Here is a 26,985-nt window from a genome sequence, read left to right on the forward strand (position 1 = left end):
AGCCCCGCACCAAATTATAGTTGTTTGACACCTTAGTGACTCCTACCCTCTTGTACAGAGCTGAAATAGGGGGTTGCAACTTATACCATAGACAACTGACCCTGCTCATAGATCACACAAGCCCGGAGAGAGAACACTATGGTGGTTGGGATCGCATAGAGAGACCACCAATGATGATGATATCACATATGATCAGGAGTAAGGCCTCTACAGCACACCCTATCATCAAAGTGGAGCTAGGGGCAACACCCATGGTTGTAGAGACACTCTTCGAAGTAGTGACATTCATACACAGAATATGGGAGCTCCCACGTCATAGATACTCTAGATTTGCATTGGCCTCTTTCAAAAAGTTAGCACAGGAAGGGGAGAAAGACTGTTGGTACTCATAGATGACAACATGGATGAGTCTACATGAGCTAGACATCAATCGGCTCCCCCCATTTGACTATAGTTTGGATTGCCCTAAACTCCCCCTTACCCAACCTGAGCTGAATTTAGTCATTAGAGCTAACATTTCGAGAGTGAAAATAAGGAGAACTTGGATCCATCCACCTCTCCCTCTAGGATCCAGGATGGAGCATTACTGGGATCATTTTCTACACCTCTCGGAGGATGGATTCATTATTCGACCACAATACATGGACACATACCTCTCCCATGGTATGCGAGCTACTATTGGACATATGCGTACCTCCTCCCACCAACTACCGTTAGAGACATGCAGATGGATGGATATTACAATAGAGCAGAGGATATGTCAACTCTCTAGTCAAGAGCCAGACACGAAGGAACACTACATATATAGATGCACAGTCTACTATGATATACGAGGGAGATACCACTATCTCTTCCGTGATGGCTTTGGTCCTCTTTGACATGTCATGGAGTACAAGGATCAAAGATGCTTAGGGCTTTTCCTCCTGGAGCTCCAAAGGCACCACATAGCATTGTTTCGAGATAGGAGACCATGCCACACAGAAGGACCTAAGCAAAGGCTAGTGACAAACTTCTTTCACAGATCAGATTCCACAATTACCACTAGCTTAGCAAATCCAGCCCCATCTATACATACCATATCTACATCATGCTACGGAGTCACATTAGATGGGGCCATTGCACTTTGCAAAGCACGACAACCCTAACCACCTGGACAACATCTAAGAGGCCCGTACCATAATCAAATCACGGCCATTATTGTGAGACACGGGAGAGTCATCCCTCAACACATTAGCAAAGCAGCCTTGGACCATTTCAAGATGGAGATTCTAAGAGATGGACCACTCTAGCTAGATATCACTCATATATATATATATATATACTCTCTTTAGTTTTTAGATTCATTTTAATTTTAGTCTCTCTCTCTCTTTTTTTTTTTCGTAAAAGGTATCTCTCTCTCTCTCTCTCTCTCTCTCTCTCTCTCTTTTTCATAAAAGGTAATTGTATTAATTACGAAAAAAGGTACAAGATTACATGATTACATGATTACAAGAGACACGAGGGCCCTAGGCCAACGTGTGGGAAATCCCCGTACTAATGCACGAAAAAGGTTACACCAATCATGGCAACGACCCAGAGGCAATTGCCATATGCCAGGGAAGCAAATCCTCCCGAGGGAGCAAGTCGGAGTGCCGGATGAGATCTATCTCCCAATGCAAGAGCCCTTTAAGCCTGGCAATATGTCTCGGTATATTAGAGGCCGAATCAAAGAGAAAAGCATTGCGCGTGGTCCAAATGTGCCAGCATCCCCAGTATCTGAAAAAGTGAAATAAGATCTTCATATGTAACTGTGGCGGTGTGGGGTACTTTGGGCACACAAAAACCCAATCGAAAGGAGTTAGTGAGGACCCCACCACTGCGCGCCAGATTTGTGACAAGAGTGACCACATATTCTTAGCGAGCGGGCAAGAAAGAAACCGATGTCAGGCCGATTCCGCAGTAGTGGTACAGAAGAAACAATTGCCATTCGAGATTCTACGCTTGGAAAGGGCCGAGGCAAGAGGAAGACCACCAATCATTACCCGCCAAAGAAAGACCTTGCATTTGAAAGGTGCCCTATTCAGCCAGCCCTCCATCACCGTTGCCTGCCACCATGACTATGATTTCCGCAGTCCCCAAACAGTATTAGCTTTCACACCCAGCCATTGGTGATCTTGAATGAGAAGATGATAAACCTGATTAGTAGAGGCCTTTTCCAGACTCAACCGGCCTGCAAGGTCCCAGTCCTGCCAAGGACGATCCACAGCCAGGGCAGGAAAGGGTTGCCTACCTTGAAGCTCCGACAAAAGCTGTTCCCATAAACCACGGTATCCGCGCGGGATCCTGAAAAGTCTCCTAGCAGTCCGAAACGATGTGAGGACATTGCGAGTGGCAAGGGTAGCATCCGCAATCGAAGTCACACCTAAATGGGCCATGCGGTTAAATCTTGGTCTGAGCTGATGTTTGTCTTCCCATGAAAGTAATCTCGATACTGCCAACAATTCCAGCTGAAAGGAGTTAGTTTGCAAGCGGTCCCCCACCATTGGATGCCAATGGGCCGTTTGGAGCACCACTTTCCAAGAGCCGACCAAGTGCAGTAACAGAGAGGAAGAGGGACTGGAAAATCGAGAGTCAGCATTAAGGACATGCCACCAGGAGGCCCGAAGTCGTGTATTACCATGGCGTAGCCCGCTGTCCTCAAGAAAATAACGGGCTATAATGGTCCACGGGTGATGATCCACACACATGGCACGAAAAAGAGACCAACGAAGAGCCAGCATATGAGTTTCTACATCCAAAATAGCTCCACCACCCATGCATTTAGGGGTACATGTATGTGACCATGAAATCCACGAAATACCTACCTGCAGTGAATCCTTCTTCCATAGCATGAAACGAATGGGATGAGTGAGAGCCTTCAAAGTAGTAGGCGTCCACGGCAACAATGGCAGGAAATACGTTAGCATTGGTAGCATAATTGTCTGAGCCACTTTGAGGCGGACATGGAATGGCCACGCTTGCGACTTCCAATACATAAACTTCGCCGCCAGTTTTTGTGAAATCCACTCCAGTAGTTCCTTTGGCCGTACATCCACCCCCAATGGGTATCCAAGATGCCTGACAATGGAGCCACGGGAAACCACCTGGCCCTGCCAGCCTAATGACTGTAAATCAGACTCCGTGCAACTGAGTATGGCTGATTTAAAGGCATTGATGCGAAGACTAGAGGCCTGACCAAAGAGCGTCCAAACATCTAATGCCTTTCGAATGTTGTCCCTGTCCGCCCTCAAAATCATAAAGGTGTCATCAGCCAAAGATTGGCTAATGAAGTGCTGCCCCAAAGGAAGAGACAATCCTGCCAGCTGAGCAGAAGCCGCCATTGAGGATAACATTGAAAGGACCGGGTGAGTCGCCAGGGCAAAGAAGAGAGGACTCAAAGGGCAACCCTGTCTGACCGAGCGTGCAAGGACAAATGGCTCTGTAACCCCACCATTGAGCATAACTCTTGAAGAAGCCGCAGCACTAATGGTGTAGATCAATCGGGACATCCGAGTACCAAAACCCATAGCAGACATGAGATCTGCAATGAAAGACCAGTCCACATAGTCAAAAGCCTTTTCCAAGTCCAATTGAATCAATACCACTTCCTGACTGGAGTGCCGCGCATAGTCAATAGCCATTTGCACATTTAAGATATTATGCAGAATGTTGCGGCCCTTAATGAAACAATATTGGAGAGGATGCACAATAGCTGGAAGGTGCTTGTGAAGCCGATTCGCCAGCACTTTGGAGAAGATTTTATACATCGAGCCCATCAAAGAAATTGGTCTCCAGTGTTGCAGCATTGACGGCGAAGGGACCTTTGGAATCAGTTTGATAAGGCCTTCTCTCTCTCTCTTTTTTTTTCGTAAAAGGTAATTGTATTAATTACGAAAAAAGTACAAGATTACATGATTACACGAGTACAAGAGACACGAGGGCCGTAGGCCAACGTGTGGGAAATCCCCGGACTAGGGTACTAAAAGGTTACACCAATCATGGCAAGGACCCAGAGGCAATTGCCAAATGCCAGGAATACAAATCCTCCCGAGGGAGCAAGTCAGAGTGCCTGATGAGATCTAGCTGCCAATGCAAGAGCCCTTTAAGCCTTGCAATATGTCGCGGTACATTAGAAGCCGAATCAAAGAGAAAAGCATTTCGAGTGGTCCAAATGTGCCAGCATTCCCAGTATCTGAAAAAATGGAATAAGATCTTCATATGTAACGGTGGCGGTGTGGGATACTTCGGGCGCACAAAAACCCAATCGAAAGGAGTCTTCTCTCTCTCTCTCTCTCTCTCTCTCTCTCTCTCTCTCCGTAAAAAGTAATTGTATTAATTACGAAAAAAGTACAAGTTTACTTGATTACAAGATACATGATGACACTAAGCCATCATGTGAAATGGTTAGAGTTACAAAGTCATGGCAAAGACGCAGAGGAAATTGCCATATGCCACGGACGTAAGTCCTCCCGAGAGAGTATGTCAAAATGCTGAAAAAGATCTATCTGCCAATACAAGAGACCCTTAAGCCTAGCAATATGCCGCTGAACATTACAGGCGGAATCAAAAAGAAAAGCATTCCGAATGGTCCAGTTATGCCAACAGCCCCAATATCGAAGAAAGTGAAACACGAACTTCATATGTGGCTGTGCCGGTGTTGGGTATTTAGGCTGCACAAAGACCCAATCAAAGGGCCTTGACGAGAAACCAACCACCACTTGCCAAACGGCTGACAAGAACGACCAGATTTTCTTAGCGATGGGGCAAGAAATAAATCGGTGACGGGCGGATTCCACACTGGTGGTGCAAAAGAAATAGTTGCCGTTGGAGATTCGTCGCTTGGAAAGAGCTGAAGCAAGCGGAAGACCCCCAATCATCACCCTCCAAAGAAAGACCTTATATTTGAAGGGTGTCTTGTTCAACCACCCCTCCATCACAGTTGCCCTCCACCATGACCGGGATTTACGCAATCCCCATAGAGCATTAGCTTTAGTCTCTCTCTCTCTCTCTCTCTCTCTCTCTCTCTCTCTCTCTCTCTCTCATACGTGTGTGTGTGTGTGTGTGTGTGTGTGTGTGCGCGTGTTCTACCACATAAAATAACTTGCAGAAAAGAGAGGGCTTCATGTGCATACTCGTATGGTTTCATTTAACATTTCTATTAGATTCATTTACATGGAAATCTGTAATGCCAAGCACGTAGTCCAAAAGTCTCTATGTACTCTCCTTACTCTAAATCATAAAGACAGTTTAACACACTATGATTTGCATAAACAAATGGTGGTATACTTGGATGTGAAAAATGCATGTGTAGATATTTTTGAAAAGCACCTTGATGAAACCATGGCGGAGTGTGAGGTAGTCTGTTTCAGACATTGAATGCATGAATTGTTGGAAAAATGCAGCCTGCATCACAATCCCACACTAATCAAAAGCCTTCTCATGTGTACTTCATCAGCTGAAATAATATAACCAATGAATGCATATGCACTGCTTGGCTTTTTATAATCAAAGTAAACCTTGAGGAATCACACAATCAACTATGTATCCTTAATACATTTTTCAAACATCTTAAAAATCATAGTTAAACAAATAGCAAAGCAATCGAAATGCTACCAAATTTTAATTTGATGTGCTACCTTCCATGAAAAGAGTAAGTGACAAAGTAATAACTACAAAAGCAATTATAATAACACTTTAAATCAACTTACTGTATAAGCTAAGAAGGAATTCCTGCTCCATGCTCCCAATGCATGCCTCCGGACAAATGTTGCATCCTTTGCAAGCCTCAATTGACCTTATTGGAGTTTGTCATCAAGCAACAATCACATGAACTTTCTCAAGTTGAATATGCATGATCCTCAAATAGTTAGCACAGATAACATTACTTATAACTTCTAGCACAAAAACATCATTCTCGACATAATTATCTAACCATTCTACCTATTCAAGAATCTGAAACAAAATTTACAGCGGCACACTAGTTCACATTCGTCTTGTTACATGCTGGATGCTTGACACCTCCCTAGTGATACTTGCTTCTAAGCACAATTTAGAAAGAATGAATCAATCAAAAAGAGATAGGATTGAAAGATAGTGTTTAGAGCACTACATAGGGTCCCAATAGTCATTGACAGTACCCCCAATGAAGTCTTTGTTGTGCTCTGCTTGCAAGATGCTTGGGCAATGACTACAACATCTAAACGGCTCACATGGATGCTTGGCTCAAAGCTCGAAATGTCATGCACATGATTGGAACTTAACTTAAGGCTACAGTGAAGTGACAAGTTGATCATGCAATCAAGCACACAAAGAAAACAAGAACAGCTGATGGGAAAACACAGCAGTTGCAAAAATGGCTTTGGCAAGGACTTGTACAGACACTACAATGTAAAGAAATGCTAGCACAAACAAAGAGAGACACAAAATGTATAACAACATGAGAAACATAGTCCATAGAAAGCTCAATTGGAATGAATGAATATGAAGTTGTAATGATACAATGTAGGTGTTAGATATGATCAATGCCCCACCCTCATTAGGTGCTACCAATGATCCATGGTGCTCAAAGTTGTAAGGCCCCCATTATGAGGAGAAGCCAAATGTGAGCCCGGACATTGGTTGAGTCCTGACTTGTATATCAGATGAGGTCTATGTGACCGGATGGCAAAAAGGTGACTGTTGTGGGTCTAATCTTTGGGTTAGACGGAGTGGTTAAGCTGGTAGCAACTCGAGGCACATTGCATTGAGTTGCGTGGTAAGGGAGTTAAAAGGGGCCCCTATTGTGGGGTCCGGGGGCCGTGGAAGCGGCCCCTGGCTGGGGGGTCCCAGGGGGGCCAGCGGCCCCCCTGGCGGGGGTCCGGGGGCAGCGCCCCCGGCCCGATGGTAAAGGGAATATTCCCTGGAATATTCCCTGGCCGACTAGTGGAGGCTCATATGGTAGGTCGGTCAGCAGGCCGACCTAACGACCTTCGCGGGCTATAAAAGCTAAACCCCTTCGCAGCCATCTTACACTTATCTTTCACCCAGTCAGAGTTGTTGTTCCAGCTAGCCTTAAGCTCTTCACCTATCTTCTGTCTAGATCGCCATCTAAGCTTCATTCATTGGAAGCGCACGGGTGGACAGAGCCATCTTTGTATCAGTTGTTTGGAGTTAAAGAATTTTACTGATTCTCCTCTTATCTGTTGTGTACTCTCTATCTCTTTCTCAGATTCTGTTCGCTGCGCCGTGTAATATTTTACATGGTATCAGAGCCCAGGGGGCTCTAGAGATCGGAGAGAGTGCAAGAGGCAAAGGCTTCAACAGCAAAGAGAAACGATGTCGACTCCGGGAAGCAGTTCTGGCGCATCAGGAAGCGGTGCAGGAGGTGGTGCTGCTGTACCGGCTATTCAAACACTGAGGATTCGTCCACCAACCTTCAGCGAAGGCAAGTTAGATGGTACAAACTACACCTTGTGGAAGTTCAAAATTACTACTATCCTTGATTCTTATGAGCTTCTGGAGACTGTGCTGGGGACTGACGCAGAACCACAGCCTACCCCCGACCCATCAAATCCTAGTGTGATGATTCCTCCGAATGCAGATCTTCTACGAGCTTGGAAACGAAGGAATGCAGATGCATTGTGTGCCTTAGTTACAAGCTGTTCTGACAGTGTTTTGACTCTGATTCAGCATACAACCAAAGCGTCAGAGGCTTGGAATGTACTAAGGAGTCAGTATGAAACACGAAACCAAACAAGGATTCAAAACTTGGAGAATCAACTAGCAGCGGAGAAGTTTGCTGAAGGAGAGACGGTTGAAGCATTCATCACTCGGATTAAGAATCTGCGCGACCAGATGGCTGGCGCTGGGATACAAAAGACTAGCGAAGAGCTAGCTCGGAGGTGTCTTCGGATTTGTCCACAAAAGTTTGATGGACTAGTAACTGCCCTTAATACTCAGGTGAGACCTCAAGCTTTGACTTTTGAGGAGTTTTGTGCATTATTAATGGAGGAGGAGTTGAGGCTGAAAGCCCGAGAAGGAAGCAACAATGGAGATGCTGCATTCTCTGCCAATGCAAAAGGCAAAGGTGTTTCCTCCACCAAAAATGATGGTGACAAAAAGAAAAAGGGCGGCAAGAAGAAGTTTCAAGGAGAGTGCTTCTACTGTAAGAAGAAAGGACATGCAATTGCAGATTGTCGTGTCAAGAAGGCAGATGAAAAGAATGGTACCCTTAAAACTAAAGGGAAAGAGACAGCCAATACGGCTGAAGCAGAGTTGGAATTATTCATGGCGACCATTGAGGAAGTGTGCTCCTCGGCGCAAGAAGAATCTACCACTGACTCTTGGGTGTTGGATAGTGGGGCCTCCCGTCACATGACCAACAAGAAAGGTCTATACAGTTCTATGCAGCCTCTACAAGAATCCATCACTGTGACGGTTGGAAATGATGCTAAATGCCCTGCTGCGGGCACAGGTACTATTTCTTTTGTTGCTGCAAATGGTGAAGTCAAAAAGCTTTCAAATGTGTTGTATGTTCCCGAAATCAGGAGAAATCTCTTATCAGTTGCTGCCATAACTGATCTTGGTCATGAAGTGAGGTTCAAGAAGACAGGTGCAGAAATTATTGATAGTGCTGGCACAATTGTTGGCAAAGGAGAAAGAAGGAACAACCTGTATGAGCTAAGTGCTCTTACAGCCACCGCTGGAGTGGGCACAAGTAAGCTTTGGCATGAAAGGTTTGGACACATCGGATTTGCAGTATTGAAGGAGATGCAAAAGCAAGGTATGGTTGCTCACCTACCTACAATAACTGAATTGAAGGAACCATGTGAAGCTTGTATGATGGGCAAGCAACAGAGAAAGGCATTTCCACAAGAAAGCAAGAATAGAGCACATGCTCCTCTAGAGTTGGTGCATGCTGACTTGTGTGGTAAGATGCCTACACAGGCCTTGGGGGGATCTTCTTATTTTATGTTGATTGTCGACGACTACAGTAGGAAGATGTGGGTGTACTTCCTTCGTGATAAGGCTCAAGCTTTTGGTAAGTTTAAAGAATGGCTAATACTTGTTGAGAATGAAACAGGGAAAAGTGTGAAGAAATTTAGAACAGATGGTGGTGGTGAGTTCAACTCAAAGGAGTTTGAAGGCTTTTGCAAGAGCAAAGGGATCAAGCGTCAATTGACGACGCCTCACACACCTCAGCAGAATGGTGTTGTGGAACGCAGGAATCGTACCATTGTGGAGATGGCAAGATGCATGCTAAAGGGCAAGGGATTGCCTAACCATTTTTGGGCTGAAGCTGTTAATACTGCAGTCTACATTCTAAATCGGAGCTACACAAAGGCTCTCAAGGGAAAAACACCTCATGAGGCTTACACTGGTAAGAAACCATCTGTTTCACATTTCAGAATTTTTGGATGTGAATGTTATGCACATGTTCCAGATGAGAAGAGAAACAAGTTACAACCAAAAAGCAGAAAATGTATCTTCTTGGGTTATAGTGATGAGCAGAAGGCTTACAAGTTATATGACCAAGAGGCAAAGAAGATCATCGCGAGCCGTGATGTGGTGTTCAAGGAGGAGCCGCATACAGTGGAGGAGGAGAAGGCAAGGTCTTCCACTTTATCATCAAGCGAAGAAGTAGTCCACTATGAACCTGTCCCGAGAGCTATCCCTATCCTTAAGGAGGAGGAAGCATCATCTTCAGATGATGAGGAAAAAGTTCACCAACCTGACATCACCCCACCGGAAAAGCCATTGCCGCGCTGGGTGAAGCAGCTCTATGACCACAATAATCCTATGCCTGCATCTGTTGAGGAGAAGGCAGACGGACCAAGGAGGTCTCAGAGAATAGAGGAGCAAAGGAGGGCTTCTGCTCACATAGTCAACATGGCCTTGATGGTTGAGATTATGAGAGAAGTAAAGGAGCCAACTGACTTAGAAGAAGCACTTGCAGATCCATCATGGAAGGCTGCTATGCAGGCGGAGTATGACAGCATAATGAAGAATGACACTTGGGAGCTAGTGGATCGGCCAGCAAAGCGGAAGATTATTGGCACCAAGTGGATCTGGAAGGTAAAGTACAAGGCTGATGGTACCTTAGAAAAGTACAAAGCTAGACTGGTTGCCCAAGGATTTTCACAAGTTGAAGGGTTTGATTTTCAAGAGTCATTTGCCCCAACTGCCAGAATGACCACTATTCGCACGGTACTTGCAGTGGCTGCCCACAAGAAGTGGCCAGTGTACCAAATGGATGTTAAGTCAGCGTTCTTAAATGGTGACCTCAAGGAGGAGGTGTACGTGGCTCAGCCACCAGGGTTTGAGGCCCCCCATTCTGAGAACAAAGTGTGTAAACTAAAGAAGGCATTGTATGGGCTGAAACAAGCCCCCAGAGCATGGTACCAGCGGATAGATAGGTTCTTTTTAAACCTAAACTTCAAAAGATGTGCCTCAGATGCTAACTTGTATGTTTACAGGGATGGTAAAAAGTCTGTAGTGATTGTCCTATATGTGGACGACCTTCTTATTACAGGTGACTATGAAGATATGATCAACCAAACTCGAAAGGCTTTGAGTTTTGAGTTTGAAATGACAGACTTGGGCTTGCTGCACTATTGTTTGGGGATTGAAGTCTGGCAAGAGCCAGGAAAGATCTTCATCTCTCAGAAGAAGTATGCATGGGAGATCTTGAAGGCATTTGGCATGACCGAGTGCAAGGAGATAGCTACACCTATGGAGGTGAATGTAAAGTTATCCGTTGAGGATACATCAGCACTAGCAGACATTGGGAGGTATAGGAGGTTGGTCGGCAGTCTAATCTACTTGTGTAACACCAGACCAGATATCAGTTTTGCTGTTGGTGTTTTGAGCAGGTTCTCAAACAAACCTCATGAGAGTCATTGGAATGCTGGGATGCGGGTGCTCAGATACTTGAAGAAAACTCTTGACTATGGTATCACATACAGTTTCGGAACTTCTCTTGTGGGGAACTGTGACTCAGATTGGGCAGGAGACATTGATTCCAGGAAGTCAGTTTCTGGTTATTGTTTCTCTTTGGGTTCAGGAATTTTCTCTTGGATTAGTAAGAAGCAACCAACAGTGGCATTGTCTTCTACCGAAGCAGAGTACAAGGCAGCTTGTTTTGCTGCATGTGAGGCCGTATGGTTGAGAAGGATTCTATGGCATATAGGAGTGCAGGATGAAGAACCAACTGTGCTGAGATGTGACAATCAGAGTTGCATCGCCATTGCCAAAAATCCAGTGTTTCATGCACGCACCAAACATATAGAGATCCAGTATCACTATGTGCGTGATTTGATGGAGGATGGGATAGTGGAATTGGTCTACTGTCCAACAGAGGAGAATGGAGCAGATATCTTCACCAAAGCACTTACGAAGGATCTGCTTCAAGTTCATCTTCAGAGACTCGGCATTGGGCCGAGGAGATAGTTCACCTATGGGTGGACATTGAGGGGGGGTGTTAGATATGATCAATGCCCCACCCTCATTAGGTGCTACCAATGATCCATGGTGCTCAAAGTTGTAAGGCCCCCATTATGAGGAGAAGCCAAATGTGAGCCCGGACATTGGTTGAGTCCTGACTTGTATATCAGATGAGGTCTATGTGACCGGATGGCAAAAAGGTGACTGTTGTGGGTCTAATCTTTGGGTTAGACGGAGTGGTTAAGCTGGTAGCAACTCGAGGCACATTGCATTGAGTTGCGTGGTAAGGGAGTTAAAAGGGGCCCCTATTGTGGGGTCCGGGGGCCGTGGAAGCGGCCCCTGGCTGGGGGGTCCCAGGGGGGCCAGCGGCCCCCCTGGCGGGGGTCCGGGGGCAGCGCCCCCGGCCCGATGGTAAAGGGAATATTCCCTGGAATATTCCCTGGCCGACTAGTGGAGGCTCATATGGTAGGTCGGTCAGCAGGCCGACCTAACGACCTTCGCGGGCTATAAAAGCTAAACCCCTTCGCAGCCATCTTACACTTATCTTTCACCCAGTCAGAGTTGTTGTTCCAGCTAGCCTTAAGCTCTTCACCTATCTTCTGTCTAGATCGCCATCTAAGCTTCATTCATTGGAAGCGCACGGGTGGACAGAGCCATCTTTGTATCAGTTGTTTGGAGTTAAAGAATTTTACTGATTCTCCTCTTATCTGTTGTGTACTCTCTATCTCTTTCTCAGATTCTGTTCGCTGCGCCGTGTAATATTTTACAGTAGGGCCCCAAACATCCGTGTCTGAAGTATTGGGGATGAGGTGAGCTGAGAGTGGTGTTGGAGACACCATGAACAACTCCGAGAGTGTGTCACACTTGTGATAAAGTCTGAAACACAGCAGCAGCAGCAGCACCCCACCAGTGATGACGATGTCGCTCATGGCCAGCAATGGAGGGAGTGGACGGCATTCAGGCACCATGATGTCATGTGAGACTTCGGGTAGCAAAAACCCAGGTATGCTAGGTTAGATGGCAGCTCCACAAGTAGTGAATGATGGCAAGATGATGACAATAGCAGGTTAGCTGATTGAATGATACCAGGTTGAAACCACAAAATGCAGCAGCAGCAGCAGTGACAGCAACAAGGGCAGCTGATGGCCACAGGCTGGGCAACCCTTTCCAGGGGCTGGCAAAGCAGGCTGAAGGCTGGTGACAACAAGGGTAGACCTCCAAAAGGCTGGGCAGAGGTCTAGAAAGCTGGGTGCAGCAAGGAATAATGGTCACAACAAGTGGGGAGCTCCAAAACACATACAAGCACCTTCACGATGATGGTGACTGCACTCCAAAAGGTGTGGGCAGCAAATTGGAGAAGACTGACTGAATAATGATCAAGTATAAAGTGGGATGCCAATATGCTCCTTTATAGAGGACAAGTGTCCTATTGTTAAAAAATAAAGCCTTTTATTGTTGGTAATTCCTTTTCAATACTTTTTGGGGCTATTTTAAGGAGAAGAAATTTATGCATGTAGATTAAAGATCGATGTACATTTTAAATTGGGTGGCTCAACACCCCATCTTATGCCCAAAAAGGATCTCAAGATGGAGAGAACGTGACTTCTCCACCCTCTGAAATGTCCCATCCCAAAGAAACCAAGGCATTGGACTAAAGGTGCCATGATGGGCTGCCCAAGGCCCACCATGACTGCATACGCAATCGATATGTTCATTTGAGTAGCCCAACTTAATGGGTCTTTGAAATCTTTTTTTCTTAAGGCAATAAATGAATAATAAGATTTAAATATTATCCCCCGTAAAGAGCCATTCTGTGGCAAGGGAGTCAGCATAGAGGTGTAGAAGAGGTACACATTAAGGCAAACAAGGTAATGATGAGCGTAAGCTGCCTGGAACTGCCAAGGTGAAACTATCAATAGAAATCATTGTGAATATGGTGGATCCAAGTCAACCCCTCTTTGGCAAGGTAAATGGGGTACATACTTATTACTTACACAATGCAAAGCTTTTCTCCTTGGAGGGATGATTATTCTCATATTTTTCATCCCTTCCAATGCCCCTAATTCACAAAAACACAATGCCAGCACATGGAGACGGAAGGGGTTATGCAAATTTTAAATGCAGCAGTGACACCTTACGCAGTGCCCTATTGTTAAGAGCTGCAATATATTTATGTTATTCACCATCCAAGCAATGCAATTGGTACAATAATGCGCAAGCCTAATGGGATTGGGACACACTATATGGAAGAAGCCTCCCTTACAGCAATCAGCTTACCAACTCCAAACTAGCAAGTTGAGAATTATATTCCTGAACCAAGGCCTCAGGCTCTCATAGCTATACTCTTTATCTTTTTTTTTTAAAGGCATGCTCCCACACTTCAAATTCAGACTCCATTGGACAATACTTCCTTTCAAGGACGATATCTGTGTTTGTTTGCTATTCTATAATATCTTACACATGACTTGTACAATATAACAGAAGCTAATTGCACAATACCTATCAGCTGGGGAATCAAGTCATTGTACTTTGGCAACTATACACACACTATACTTAGAAACTTAAGAAGTGATCCACTTTACGAAGTGGCTCATTTAATATTCAAAATTCAGCTGAATTAAATAGGCATTCTCTTCCAACATCAACCAAAGCAATCAAAGCAACACAATGCCATTGTAAAAGTCTTCAGTTTCTGTAACTAAAACTACTCTTTCAACATCTACAACAGAGACAAAAGCTGTTTAAACTCTCAAATACACTTGGAAACTAAACTGCTGAAAAACCTCCTGCTTTGCAAAGTACAAAGTAATATGCTGCACTATGAATAAATAACCCTTTGGCAGTAATATATGGTCCCACACAAGGAGCTATTTGTCTTTACCTTGGGCACTCAAAGCCTCGGCAAGATTGGCACGATCTTCCCATGCTCTCCATTGATATACCTTGAAGCACCAAATAAGAGACGAGAAACCAAACGATGATTGAACAAGAAAGCCAATCACTTTAAACTACAATTTCTGTAAATCACGAAAGATAATCACTTACTTTATACATTCCCAATGCCATTGTCAGCACACTATACATGATATGGACAACTGCCAAAGTAAAGATCAAAATGTGTAGTTGATGGATACCTTCGAGAAGTATAAAAGGGACTTTACCCTGCTAGGAAGAATACAAGCTTTAGAAGTTTGAACCATGAGAACAGGGAAGAAGAAAAACAAATAAAGACACAGATGATTATGCAACACAAGAGCTCAAGCGAAATGAGAAGGTAAATCTATGACATCCTTGAACATCTAAGGGGGAAAAAAAACAAAGGGTCTTGCACAAGATAGGTACAAATGTTAACTGCAACTCATTGCCAACACATTAGCCAGGCACTGAAATAATAGTGGGCTGCTAGAGAAAATTCCTATGCCACCAAAAGGCTAAGAAATCAATGTGGCCACTTGTGGACATGCCCCAGAAATTGTAACTTCTAACATTAAATGTTCCCTCACAGCTTCACAATGATGTCAACAAACAACAACGCTATGATTATAATACTCTAGAAGTTTGCATGAGGATATGCTAGGGGTTGCCAAGAAAACAGTGTACACACAACTAACAAATGAACACAGAATAATACAAATGAAGAAGTGAGAGAATGAATGCTGAAACGAACTCAAATGACCAAGCCATACATGCTAGGTTACAGATGCTCAAGGAGCAGAGGGCTGTCCATCGGTCACTCTCATGGGAGCTGGCTGAGGGAAGCTAAAGGAGAGTGTTATCCTTCCAAGAAGATCCTGATACAGCAAACCACCAAAGCTTAATGCCAAATCTGCTGTACACAGCCAAGAAGAAGCAATGACAAAGGAAACTATCAAATCCAGCAGTTCTAGAGTATATGAAAAATGCACATGTCTGATACAACAAAAACTTTGATGTCCACGCTGGGCAGTAGTGTGTGGCAGCAAAATGCAGCATTCTGGATACTCTGCATGTAATTGGCAGCAGCATGGATGCAGAAACAACAGCAGTGGTGTGCAGGGTGGCGATTCCTAGGGCCAAACAGAATAGCAGGTTGGTAGTGCTGTAAGGATAGACAATGGTTTGCAGAGAAAATACAAAGTGTGCACAAACATGACTAACACAATGAGCTTTGAAAAATTGCAAGCGAAGAAGAAAAAAATGAATGAACAATGCTGAATGGAAACTCAATGAACAAACCAAGTGTGCAAGTCGTGTGATACAATGGATGCTCAAGGAGCAGAGGGCTGTCCAACAGCAACTATATCACATGGAAGCAGGTCAAGGGATTGGAATGGATCCCAAATGCAGCAGACCACCTGTGCTTGATCCTAGAGGCTGATGAAAAATGAGTCCAGACAGTCATGCAGCAGAAAAAGCTGAAACCTGGCAGTCTCTTGAGAGAGAGTATAGGGGATACAAAGGCCAATCCAAAATGGAGATGGCTGACTGCAAGCCAATGATGATAGACAACTGAATGACAACAAGAGCGAAGCTGGAGCTGAAAACACAGTAGTCTAGGAGACTGTAACAGCAGATGCAGCACAGTCACAACCTTGCAACAGAGTCTACATGTGGAGGATGGAGAGGAAGAGCAAACACAGCACTTATGGATGGCTGGTGATGAGGAGAGAGTTAAGCTAAAGAATTCGTTATAAACTGATCAGCTCTTTAAGACAGCCCCAAAACATTTAAATTACCTAAAGTTTCATTAAATGGTTGCAATCCTAGCAAGTGTCTATGTCCCATAAACCAAACCCTAATTTGGGAGGATCCACTCATCTATAAATGACAGGCTGCCCACCATTCAATCCAATCCCTTGTTTACAATCCCACACCATCAGCTCTCTTGCTGCCCTGTCCTCTCCTGCACCTGGCGCCTAATACCAGCTGTCCTTAGCCACCTGGCGCCCTCTTCCAGGCTGCGTTTGCTGCACATTCCTGACATCATCAGCTATTACCATGTTGCTGCCCCTACAGCCTGCACTTTCTGCATCAGCATGCCGTCCTGCATCAAATCTTCCTCCTACAGCTATCACCCAACCTCCCATTGCTGCCAGTGATCAGCTACCATCATCTTCCTCTGACAGCTATCACCCAACCTCCCCTTGCTGCCAATGATCAGCTGACATCACCTTCAGGCAGTTACATTGCTGCGTTTACCAATTCCAGCCCCAAAGACTTATGTTTTGGTTTCCAGCCGGCTGCGCTTCCACTTTCAGCCTCATCTCAGCTCCAACTAGTGGGTACAACACCCTGGATCCATCTCTGGTGGACATCACACTCCGACTACTCCCTCAATTCGCTCCCACAAGAGCCATCAACTATTGGACAGCTCTATCCTTAAGCATCTCATACACTCTTTCCTTCATCTGATGATGATGATGATGATGATGACGACGACGATGGTAGGAGGGAGACCTTGGAGAGCTTGCACCAAAGCGATATAACGAGGGATGATAGTGGCAATGACAATGGTTCCTTTTGTAAAATTCTTTAAGTTGGTTGTCTTATATGTCTTGTATTTAATGAGATAATACTTTTTGGGATAGTTTTTAGAGCCAAAAAATAGGACAAAGTTATGGCAACTTCTAGGTGGCTCAGCAAGGGCAGCAGCTCACAAAGACTCCCTGGCTCAAGGATGATCTTGACTAGTGCAATTGCATATTGCCACACTCGAGAAGAGGTATGCAATGGCAATGAAGCAAGGAGACGGCACTAACTAAAGGCTTGCAAGGCAATGGTGATGATGATAGAAAGGGTTGATGACAAGAAAGGAATTCAGAATGAAGGAGTGGTCAAACACTGGATCCCTTTTATTGAACTTATTGAGCCACTTGTCCTACAAAAAACTCTGAAGTTTCACATTTTAAATAAGTTTTTGTCTTAGAATGCATAGCTGCCCTCACAAAGAAGCACAAAATAAAATCGTGAGGCTAGTATACAAAATTTTACTTGTTGTATAAATACCTAAATTCTAGCCAAACTATTGCACTTTGTATAATGATCCATATTCCAAACCAATGGTTGCACCAAACAACCCTTATCAAACTTAGATATTGGTAGTAAGGACATCTAGCAATGAGCAAGAACCACAAGACGTCCCCCCCCCTCCCAAGTGTGCATGGATGATTATTCCACAATTAATGGGGACTCCTAAAACCAACCTTCCTTCTTGGAAAGGGTAGTAATTCCCTGATCAAGCACTTAACTACAGCAAATGAATATAACTTGAAATGCACAAATTATCTTGATAATCTCAAACATTGGACACTTTTGGCCCCAAAACTAGCGCCCCTTTCGGTATTTCTTTACCTTGATTGCTAATGGAGTGAGTACAAGCTGAGATTCACAATCTCCTTTGCTGTTCCAAAACCCTCTTTGCTGTAGCAACAATCAACAATCAATTCAGGCCAATCGCCCCTTGATTTTTACCCAAGACTTGCACAAATGGAACCACCAACTGGTCAAATGCTATCCCAAATTACAATAAGTGGGTTGGCATCTGAATTCCCTAACAATTACACAAATTTCAAGTGCTGAATTCAGGGTATGATGCCTTCACCAATTGGCACGGGTCTTGAGGTAGCTATCAAACCCTACTTTTTGCAAAAATTTAGGTTTTACAGCAGAGATCTCTCTGCTATCCATCAAATTTGACTGAGATCTAGTCAAAATGACTGAGAAATGCTAAGATCTCCTAAGAATGGGTTGGAGAAGGTAAGAGAAAGCCAAGATGAGAGAGAAATCTGATTTTCTTCAAAAGAAAACCCTAAATTCTGCCTACTACCTGCTCAAGCCTACATTTAATGCAGTGACCTATCGTCAAGCACCTTCGAAATGCTATCACCTAATTAGCAATGCTATTGCCAACCCCTGGAAGGTGACTCCCTGCTGTCCCATGCCTGTTGAGGCCCCCCAATGGTTGTCTTTTGCAGCAAATTGTTGTTTTCTTATCACAAAATGAACCATTAACTCTCTCTCTCTCTCTCTCTCTCTCTCTCTCTTCATGAAGATTATTGTATTAAGTAGTAAATATTTACAACAAACCATTAGGTCAGCATAGAGCTAACAGACATAAACTCTCTCTCACTGGAAATATCTACATAAGGCCTGCATACTATCAGAACAACCTATTACATGAATAGTACTAATAAATCACACAGAAAGAGCAACTGGAGTAGAGCGAACAATTGCTAGCCAGGAGCAACAATATCCAAAAGAACCAAGTCAACTGATATCATAGAAGAGATTTGCCATAGCACTAATCCGCGGACATGGGCCACATGCCCATGGATGCCCAATGTTGAATCAAAAATAAAGGCGTTTCGAGTACGCCATATATGCCACATGGCTGTCCATCTAAGGAAATGGAATAGGTAGGAACATCTTAATGCAAAGAAGGCATAGAGGACATATTTCCCATAATCCACAAACGAGTTGGTATGCGGTGCTAAGTTATCGAGGACCGCACTCAGGAAATGAAATTCCAAATCTATTGTGCAACAGGGCAAGAGACAGAGGTGAAGCAATGTCTCATCACATGTAGTGCAAAAAACACAACGACTTGCATAGATCTTTCGAGCACGGAGCACATCTCTTGTTGGAACATCCCCAATGAGCAGCCTCCACATGAACACTTTACCCTGATACGGAACCTTAGACTTTCAAAGCTAGATAAATCTTTCCCACAACTTCTTTTTGCTATCCCGAAGATGCCATAACTTATTAACATTCCCCGTGACCCATCTCTTAGCTTCCACCATCTGATGATATATCTAATTAGTTTACCTTTTCTCAAAATCCTCAGGAAGCACCAACATCCAGTCACGCCATGGATTCAATGGTTGTGACGCAAGCAAAGGAGAGAACCTCTGAAGACTATCCTATATGGATGACCAAATGTCACTATATCCACGAGGCACCCTAAAGTACTGACGAATACGCCTGAAAGAATAAAGATGGGTCTGCCTAAGAATAACACCATCAAGGAATGTCTTCAACCCCAACCTAGCCATCCGATTAAACTTGTCTCGTTGCAAATCTTTTTGCAGCCAATCCAACAACCTTGAGGAAGCCAGTATTTCTCCCTGCAATAAATTTTCCTCCTTACGAAAATCCGGAGGACACCAAACTGCAAAACAAAGCATCTCCTACTAGGATGCAATCAAATGAGAAAGGTGAAAAGATTGGGAAACCTTAATAGGCCTCATAGAATTAAGCACATGCCACCATGAAGCATGATTAACCGTGCTACCATGAGAGATTCCAGTCTTTTCTATGAAGATTTTAGCAATATCTGACCAAGGATGACACTGAATACATAGACTCTGCAAAAGGGATAGCCTCAAAGCGGCCATATGCAAATTAACATCCAGCAAAGCTGCACCCTTCAAAAGATGATGTACCAACGAGACAGTAGGGTTGACGTGGAGGAACACAGAGTGAACTCCGCAAACATGGAGAAGAGAAGATAAGAGAGAAGAAACTCTGATGAATGGAATGATGAAGATCTAAATCATGGAGTAAATGTGATACAAGGGAACAAGGGTGGCGTAGCACAAGGAAGATGATGAAGATAGCCACAAACCACGAACCAGAATGTCCTTCTGAAGGGGTGTGAGGGTAGTGGAGAGGCTGAAGAGAAGAGGTGACAGACTGAATGAATCAGCCGTAAGGAATGAATGAGAAAGTGGCCTATAAATAGGCACAATCAGTCTAGGATGGCGCCCCTTTTTGGGGCTGCAAACCCTAAACGTAGAAACACAGAAACGCAAAAACGCAAACCTGTCAAGCCCAAAAAGGGGAACAAGAGAAGAGTGAGGTGGAGATGCAATGCTACATGCTGAAGAATGCTCATGCAGCAGGTGCACTTGGACAGTGTCCCTTGTGGGAAAATTGTTCACGTGCCCAAGCGCCCTAGTACAAAGATGATGAAAACATGCAATGCATAGGAGGAATGTCGGACTTTTGTGGAGCGGAGAACCATAAGAATATGCCCGTACTCGATCTCAAGAGGTGGCTCCATGCTGACCAAGTGACCAAGGCAAGAAGAAGAGGAGGAAAAAGATGTAGAGGATCCCGAAGATCCAAGATTTCCACCTAAAAGAGAACCTGCAGTAAAGACCAGTAGACAGAGTGAACTGGAGAACCCAAAACACAACCTCAGGAGAGAAGCTACTAGCTCCGTGCATCCATGCTGGAAGAAATACGAAGGCCTCATCACCAAGTCGCGGCTGAATCTCCAAGGTCCCAAACTAGGAGGTACCTAAAGATCCTGGGTATCAGTAGAAGAGATGACTGGTCGAAGACAGCCACCCCAAGAAAGTAGAGGATGGGTGAAGAACTTCATGTGGAGTAGCTTCCCCCTCTGAGGTGGGAGGTGGAGGGGCCCCCACTGAAGTCGAAGAAGAAGTAGATGCTCCCTATGAGGACAAAGAAATAGCATCCCCCTCTGAATCCCCCTCTGAACTAGATAGAGAATCCAAAAACTCATGGATCACGAACTCCTAAATGACTGATGACAAAGGAAGTGCCGCCAGTGTGCCGAAGAAGGTATCTGGGGTACCGAAGAGCTCCCAAAGGTAGCCTCTCGAACCTAAGTAGTCGACAGTGGGGAAGGGTGGGGCTCAGAATGAGCAAGAGTTAGGCAACAGTCGTCTCTCAGTGGAGCAGACTGGGTAGCTGAAGAAGAGGAAGAAGTCGAGCAACCACTATCTCTCAAAGGAGCAGACTGACGAGGAGACGGTATCAAGCAATCACTGTCTCTCGATGGAGCGGACTGCAGATCCGTAGGTCGTGGTAGCCATTGTACCCAAAAATAGGTGAAAGAAAACTGCCGTTGGCATTGCGACGATCTCCAGAAGGACGTAGCACCAATCGATCCTCCATGTGCTCGAAAGGACTTAAGTGCACATCGGATGTGTCTTATTGCCTTGAGCATAGTACTCTGATAGCCGATACAGAACAATCTGTGTGGCCCAGAAAGGACAGGTGGCACAAGGAGTGCCTGGTGGAAGACACATATACTCCGAGGGGGTGGGGAGCAAAGGTCAAAGTCAGCAAGCATCGGTGGTGTAGCCGGTGATGCCACAGTAGGAGCACCCAGTAGTCTGGTCATCTGTTGTTAAAGAAGCCATGGATACCAGTGTGCCTTGCTGAAAAAGGAAGAGGTCAGCCACCATGAACCACGATCGGCAATGTCCACCTCAAGGGGTGTGAGGGCAGTGTGAAGCACGAACCGCAATGTCCGCCTCAAGGGGTAGGAGGGTAGTGAAAGGGTTGGAAGTGAGTTGTCAGTGGAAGGAGGATGTGACCAGCAGTAAGAGGTTGCAACGAGTAGAAAAATGCAAGTGAGGAGAGAGAAAGACTAAAAACGCAAGCAGCATAGGCAATAGGAAAGAGAAAGACTAAAAATGCAGCCGACAGGAGAGAGAAATACTAAAAACGTAGGCAGTAGGTGAGAGAAAGACTAAAAACGCAGGAAAAAACAGCAGCAGCAGTCAATATGCTGAAATCAGCTCCGAACAGTATGTGATAGGCTGGAAACAAGAGCCAGACTGTTGTAGACAGCAATGGCTAGCTTGAACCGCAATGTCCTCCGCGTTCGGGGTGTGGGCAGCAAGCTGAAATACCTGAAATCTGCAAAAACGAAATTGTTTTCTGAATGGAGAGTGATCAGCAACAATCATTCTGCTGTAAACAGTTGCAAACTGCAGGTGGAAGGCTGGAAACAGGCGCCAGACTATAGATGACAGCAAGGGACAGCTAAGACTGCGATGTCCTCCGCAAAAGGGAGGTGGGCAACAAGCTGAAAACACCTGAAACCTGCAAAAACGAGATTTTAATGCAGCGGAAGAAGAAAAGAAGTGGATGTCGAATCTGCCACCAGTCTTTGCCTTCACTGGAGTGGAGGATCTTTACTGCTAGGTGAGCAAATCTAGCTCTGATACCATGTCAAAAGATAACGTACCAACGAGACAGTAGAGTTGGCGAGGAGGAACACGGAGTGAACTTAGCAAACATGGAGAAGAGAAGATAAGAGAGAAGAAACTCTGATGAATGGAATGATGAAGATCTGAATCATGGAGTGAATGTGGTACAAGGGAACAAGGGTGCCGTACCACAAGGAAGATGATGAAGAGGTGACGGACTGAATAAATCAGCCGTAAGGAATGAATGAGAAAGTGGCCTATAAATAGAAACAGTCAGTCTAGGATGGCGCCCCTTTTTGGGGCTGCAAACCCTAAACACAAAAACGCAAACTACGGGTGAAGGGTGAAGGGTTTCTCAACACACTCCCTATCCTTTTCTGAGAAGTGACATGCTGCCATGAGATCCATATCTGACCCAAATGATTGCCTTTCTTTTTCCACAGCATGAATCTGATAGGCTGGACCAAATCCAAAAGGGACTTCTTAGTCCAAGGAAGCAATGGCAAAAAGAACGAAATCATATTGATCATAGTACATTGGGCTACTTTTATTCTGACATGTAGAGGCTAGCTCTGAGATTTCCACTACATGAACTTGTCATGAATTCGAGAGGCCATCCAATCCAGCAAGGCACAGGGAGCAACCTCCACACCAACAAGATATCCCAAGTGTCCGATTATATTGCCCTATGGATCCAAACATGGAAATGCAAGACCACCTCCCTTAGCAGACAATTCAGAAGCCAATAGCTGATCCAGAGCAGCTTTCTCAACATGGTCGTAATGAAGGCAAGAAGGATGTTTCCCACGGTGGTAAGAAGTGTGCTTCGCTTACAGGTGGGCGGAATTTGTCTCCTCAGGAGGATTCTTGGGTTATTGTGGTTCGTCGTAATGCCAAACAAGATTCTCGCTCCTTCCTCCGCCGCCCCCAATCACTCAAACCTTTCAATGCAGAGGTAGGGGATTTTATATGAAACCTCAATCTTCGTGTGCTCCGGCAGTAAAAGATAAAAGGACTTCTGATTCTGCTTTGCGCTTTGATGTGCGTGGAAGGCTTGTGCCTCCTAGGGATATTTTCTACTCCCAGCAACAACAATTTCCTTCCCGTGCTTTCATTGCAGGTTTGCATAGGGCAGATCTTGTTAATGTTATCCAAGGTGAAATGGAGAGATTTCAGGCTGCCGAGGCTATTGATGTAAAAGGGAAAGGGAAAGGGAAAATGGTGGTTCAGTAGTTTCTCTCATTTGTGATTAATCATGAAAATTGCTCTGTGGAATGTGAAAGGTATTTCTTCGGCCAACAAGTAATATCGGTTGTGGAAAGTTGTGTTAGCTGAAAAATGGGATGCTTTTTGTGCTATGGAGCATAAACAGCACGCTTTGGCTGGATCTTCTTATATATACAAGGATTATGTGGTTTTTTTAGTGGTCGACCTCCGCACAAATCAGGAGTTATGTTGGCTGTCAAATCCTCCCTACAACCATCGTTGGTCTCTCAGGACCCTTGAGGCTAATTTCTGATTCTAGAAATAATTTACGAGGGAGAGGTTTTGTGGTTTGTAGGCATGTATGCTCCTTCTACTGCAAGGGAACATCGTCAACTTTGGGCTGACCTACATTGCCTTGCCAAGGCTCGTTAAGGCTTTGTTTTGGGTGATTTTAATGCCTGTGTTTCTCGGGATCAAGTGACTTCTCCGCATTCGGTTATGGATGGTCTTGAGCGACAAGCTTGGGATGCTCTTGCAGCAGTATCTTTGAAACAAGACATGTGGTCCTGGATGTATCCATCACAAGCCGGATATACTTATCGTTCTTTTCAGCATCCAAAAACTTGGACTAGACTGGATAGGATCTACATTTGCAAGAGTGACTCTTTTCTTCCTGCAATGACTGATATGTGGGTGGAAAGACAACATGTTTTGTCAGATCACTACCCTTTGGTCCTAGAAATGAGCCACAAACCTGTTCGTGCATTTAAGGCTCTCCTTGCTCATTTGCCTCTTCAATTTAATCAATCTTTTTTGCAGCAAAAGTAGTTTTTGAAAGATATTCAGCAACTGATAGCTTCTTTATGCTCGAAGGTTCTATCTAGAGGGATGGAAGCATGGTCAGTTTTTAGGGATAATACACGAGTGTTATCCCTATATTAGCTCATTCCTTGTCTCTGTGTCAAATTGGGGATTCCAATGATGACTTGCTCACATGCATTGAATGGTTGAAAGGCAAGGTCCAATATCTTCAGGAAGAGGAATATGCAAAATACAAACTGTTGGCCAGAGCCGAAGCTTTACATGATAATAACTATCAAACTCATCAATTTTTTGCTCGTCTGCATCAGAAATATGCCCAAGAAAATATTGTACGCTTAAAGGATGGGCAAGGTGATATGGTGACTAATCTTGCCTCCATTATTCAGATGATTGTTGACTTTTATCGGTTCTTGTTGGGTCCGCAAGAGATTCTTTTCGATACTGTTCTCTCTGCTTAAACATATATTTGCGACCTAGTCAGTAATCAGGTCAAACCAGAATGGGCGAACTTAATGGAGGCCAATATTTCAAAAGATGGAGTGGAAGAAGTGTTGTCTCACTTGCCTCGACGGAAAAGTCCTGGCTGGGATGGGCTTCCTAATGAGCTATTTTCAACCCATGTGCAACTGCTTAAGGACCCATTAACTCACTTGTATCAGCAAGTGTGGAACTTTGGTATGATGCCTTCAGATTGGAAGATCGTTGTCATTAGGTTGTTGCCCAAGGTTCCCTCTCCAACCTCTTTGAAACAATGGAGACCCATTTCTGTTATGGGGTCGTTATATAAAATCTTCTCCAAAATTATTACCAACAGATTGCAGAAAGTATCTCCGCACCTCATTCATCCACGTCAATACGGTTTCATTAAAAATCGGAATATAATGCATAACATTTTGAATGTTCAACTGGGAATTGACTATGCCAAAGCTTCTAGCCAGTAGGTTGTTATGTTTCAGCTGGATATTGAGAAGGCATTTGATCATGTTAGCTGGTCATTTTTGCAGCAATTAATGTCTACAATGGGTTTTGGGCCCCATATGATTTCTCTAGTTGATACCATTAGTTAGGGTGTTATGGCTCGTATTGCTCTTAATGGAGGGATTATAGAGGAAATTGCCTTATCTCGATCTCTTCACAAGGCTGTCCTCTCAGCCCTTTGTTGTTTGCTTTGGTAACTCACCCGATACTCTCATTATTGGATAAGTTGGCAGCTCAAGGTGAGATCGTTGGCTTATCTCTTCCTTGCGGTGACCAACTTGTGGGTCAATCTTTTGTAGATGATTCCTTTATGTTCCTAAAGTTTGATCGCACTAATGTTAATTGGGCAACGGTGGCCTGGAATCTTTTTGCTTTGGCATCGAATCTTCACATTAATTAATCTCTCTTTTTTTCTTTTTTCTTTTCGTAAAAGGTAATTGTATTAATTACGAAAAAAGTACAAGATTACATGATGACATGATTACAAGAGACACGAGGGCCCTAGCCCAACGTGTGGGAAATCCCCGTACTAATGTACTACAAAGGTTACACCAATCATGGCAACGACCCAGAGGCTATTGCCATATGCCAGGGATGCAAATCCTCCCGAGGGAGCAAGTCGGAATGTCGAATGAGATCTAGCTGCCAATGCAAAAGCCCTTTAAGCCTGGCAATATGTCTCGGTACATTAGAGGCCGAATCAAAAAGAAAAGCATTGCGCGTGGTCCAAATGTGCCAGCATCCCCAGTATCTGAAAAAGGGAAATAAGATCTTCATATGTAATTGTGGCGGCGTGGGGTACTTTGGGCGCACAAAAACCCAATCGAAAGGAGTCAGTGAGAACCCCACCACCGCTTGCCAGATTTGCGACAAGAGAAACCAGATATTCTTGGCGAGCGGGCAAGAAAGAAAACGATGTCTGGCCGATTCCACGGTAGTGGTACAGAAGAAATAGTTGCCATTCGAGATTCGACGCTTGGAAAGGGCCGAGGCAAGAGGAAGACCACCAATCATCACCCGCCAAAGGAAGACCTTGCATTTGAAAGGTGCCTTATTCAGCCAGCCCTCCATCAAGGTTGCCTGTCACCATGTCCGCGATTTCCGCAGTCCCCAAACAGTATTAGCTTTCACACCCAGCCATTGGTGATCTCGAATGAGAAGATGATACACCTGATTGGTAGAGGCCTTTTCCAGACTCAACCTGCCTGCAAGGTCCCAGTCCTGCCAAGGACGATCCACAGCCAGGGCAGGAAAGGGTTGCCGACCGTGAAGCTCCAATAAAAGCTTGTCCCATAAACCACGGTATCCGCGCAGGATCCTGAAAAGTCTCCGAGCAGTCCGAAACGATGCGAGGACATTGCGAGTGGCAAGGGTAGCATCCGCAATCGACGTCGACCTAAACGGGCCATGCGGTTAAATCTCGGTCTGAGCTGATGTTTGTCTTCCCACGAGACTAATCTGGAAACTGCCAGCAATTCCAGCTGAAAGGAGTTAGACTGCACACGGTCCCCTACTGGATGCCAACGGGCCTTTTGGAGCACCACTTTCCAAGAGCCGACCAAGTGCAATAACAAAGAGGAAGAGGGACTGG

General features: G+C 44.7%; 1 protein-coding gene across 1 annotated transcript in view; it reads right to left on the bottom strand.

Moving 5' to 3' along the window:
- Positions 1-26,985, bottom strand: part of LOC148020768 (MLO-like protein 9) — an 86,327-nt gene that overhangs the window by 45,046 nt on the left and 14,296 nt on the right. The window contains exons 4-7 of the mRNA XM_087698581.1: positions 14,485-14,601; positions 14,321-14,381; positions 5,727-5,812; positions 5,347-5,421 (exon numbers count right to left, since the gene is read on the bottom strand). Coding sequence (XP_087554707.1) covers positions 5,347-5,421; positions 5,727-5,812; positions 14,321-14,381; positions 14,485-14,601 — 339 coding nt within the window. The remainder of the gene's footprint in view (positions 1-5,346; positions 5,422-5,726; positions 5,813-14,320; positions 14,382-14,484; positions 14,602-26,985) is intronic.

The sequence above is a fragment of the Lygodium microphyllum genome, chromosome 18 (assembly GCF_053477565.2).
Source record: "Lygodium microphyllum isolate KBCC chromosome 18, Lygodium_microphyllum_v1.1.10, whole genome shotgun sequence".
NCBI classification, from domain to species: domain Eukaryota; kingdom Viridiplantae; phylum Streptophyta; class Polypodiopsida; order Schizaeales; family Lygodiaceae; genus Lygodium; species Lygodium microphyllum.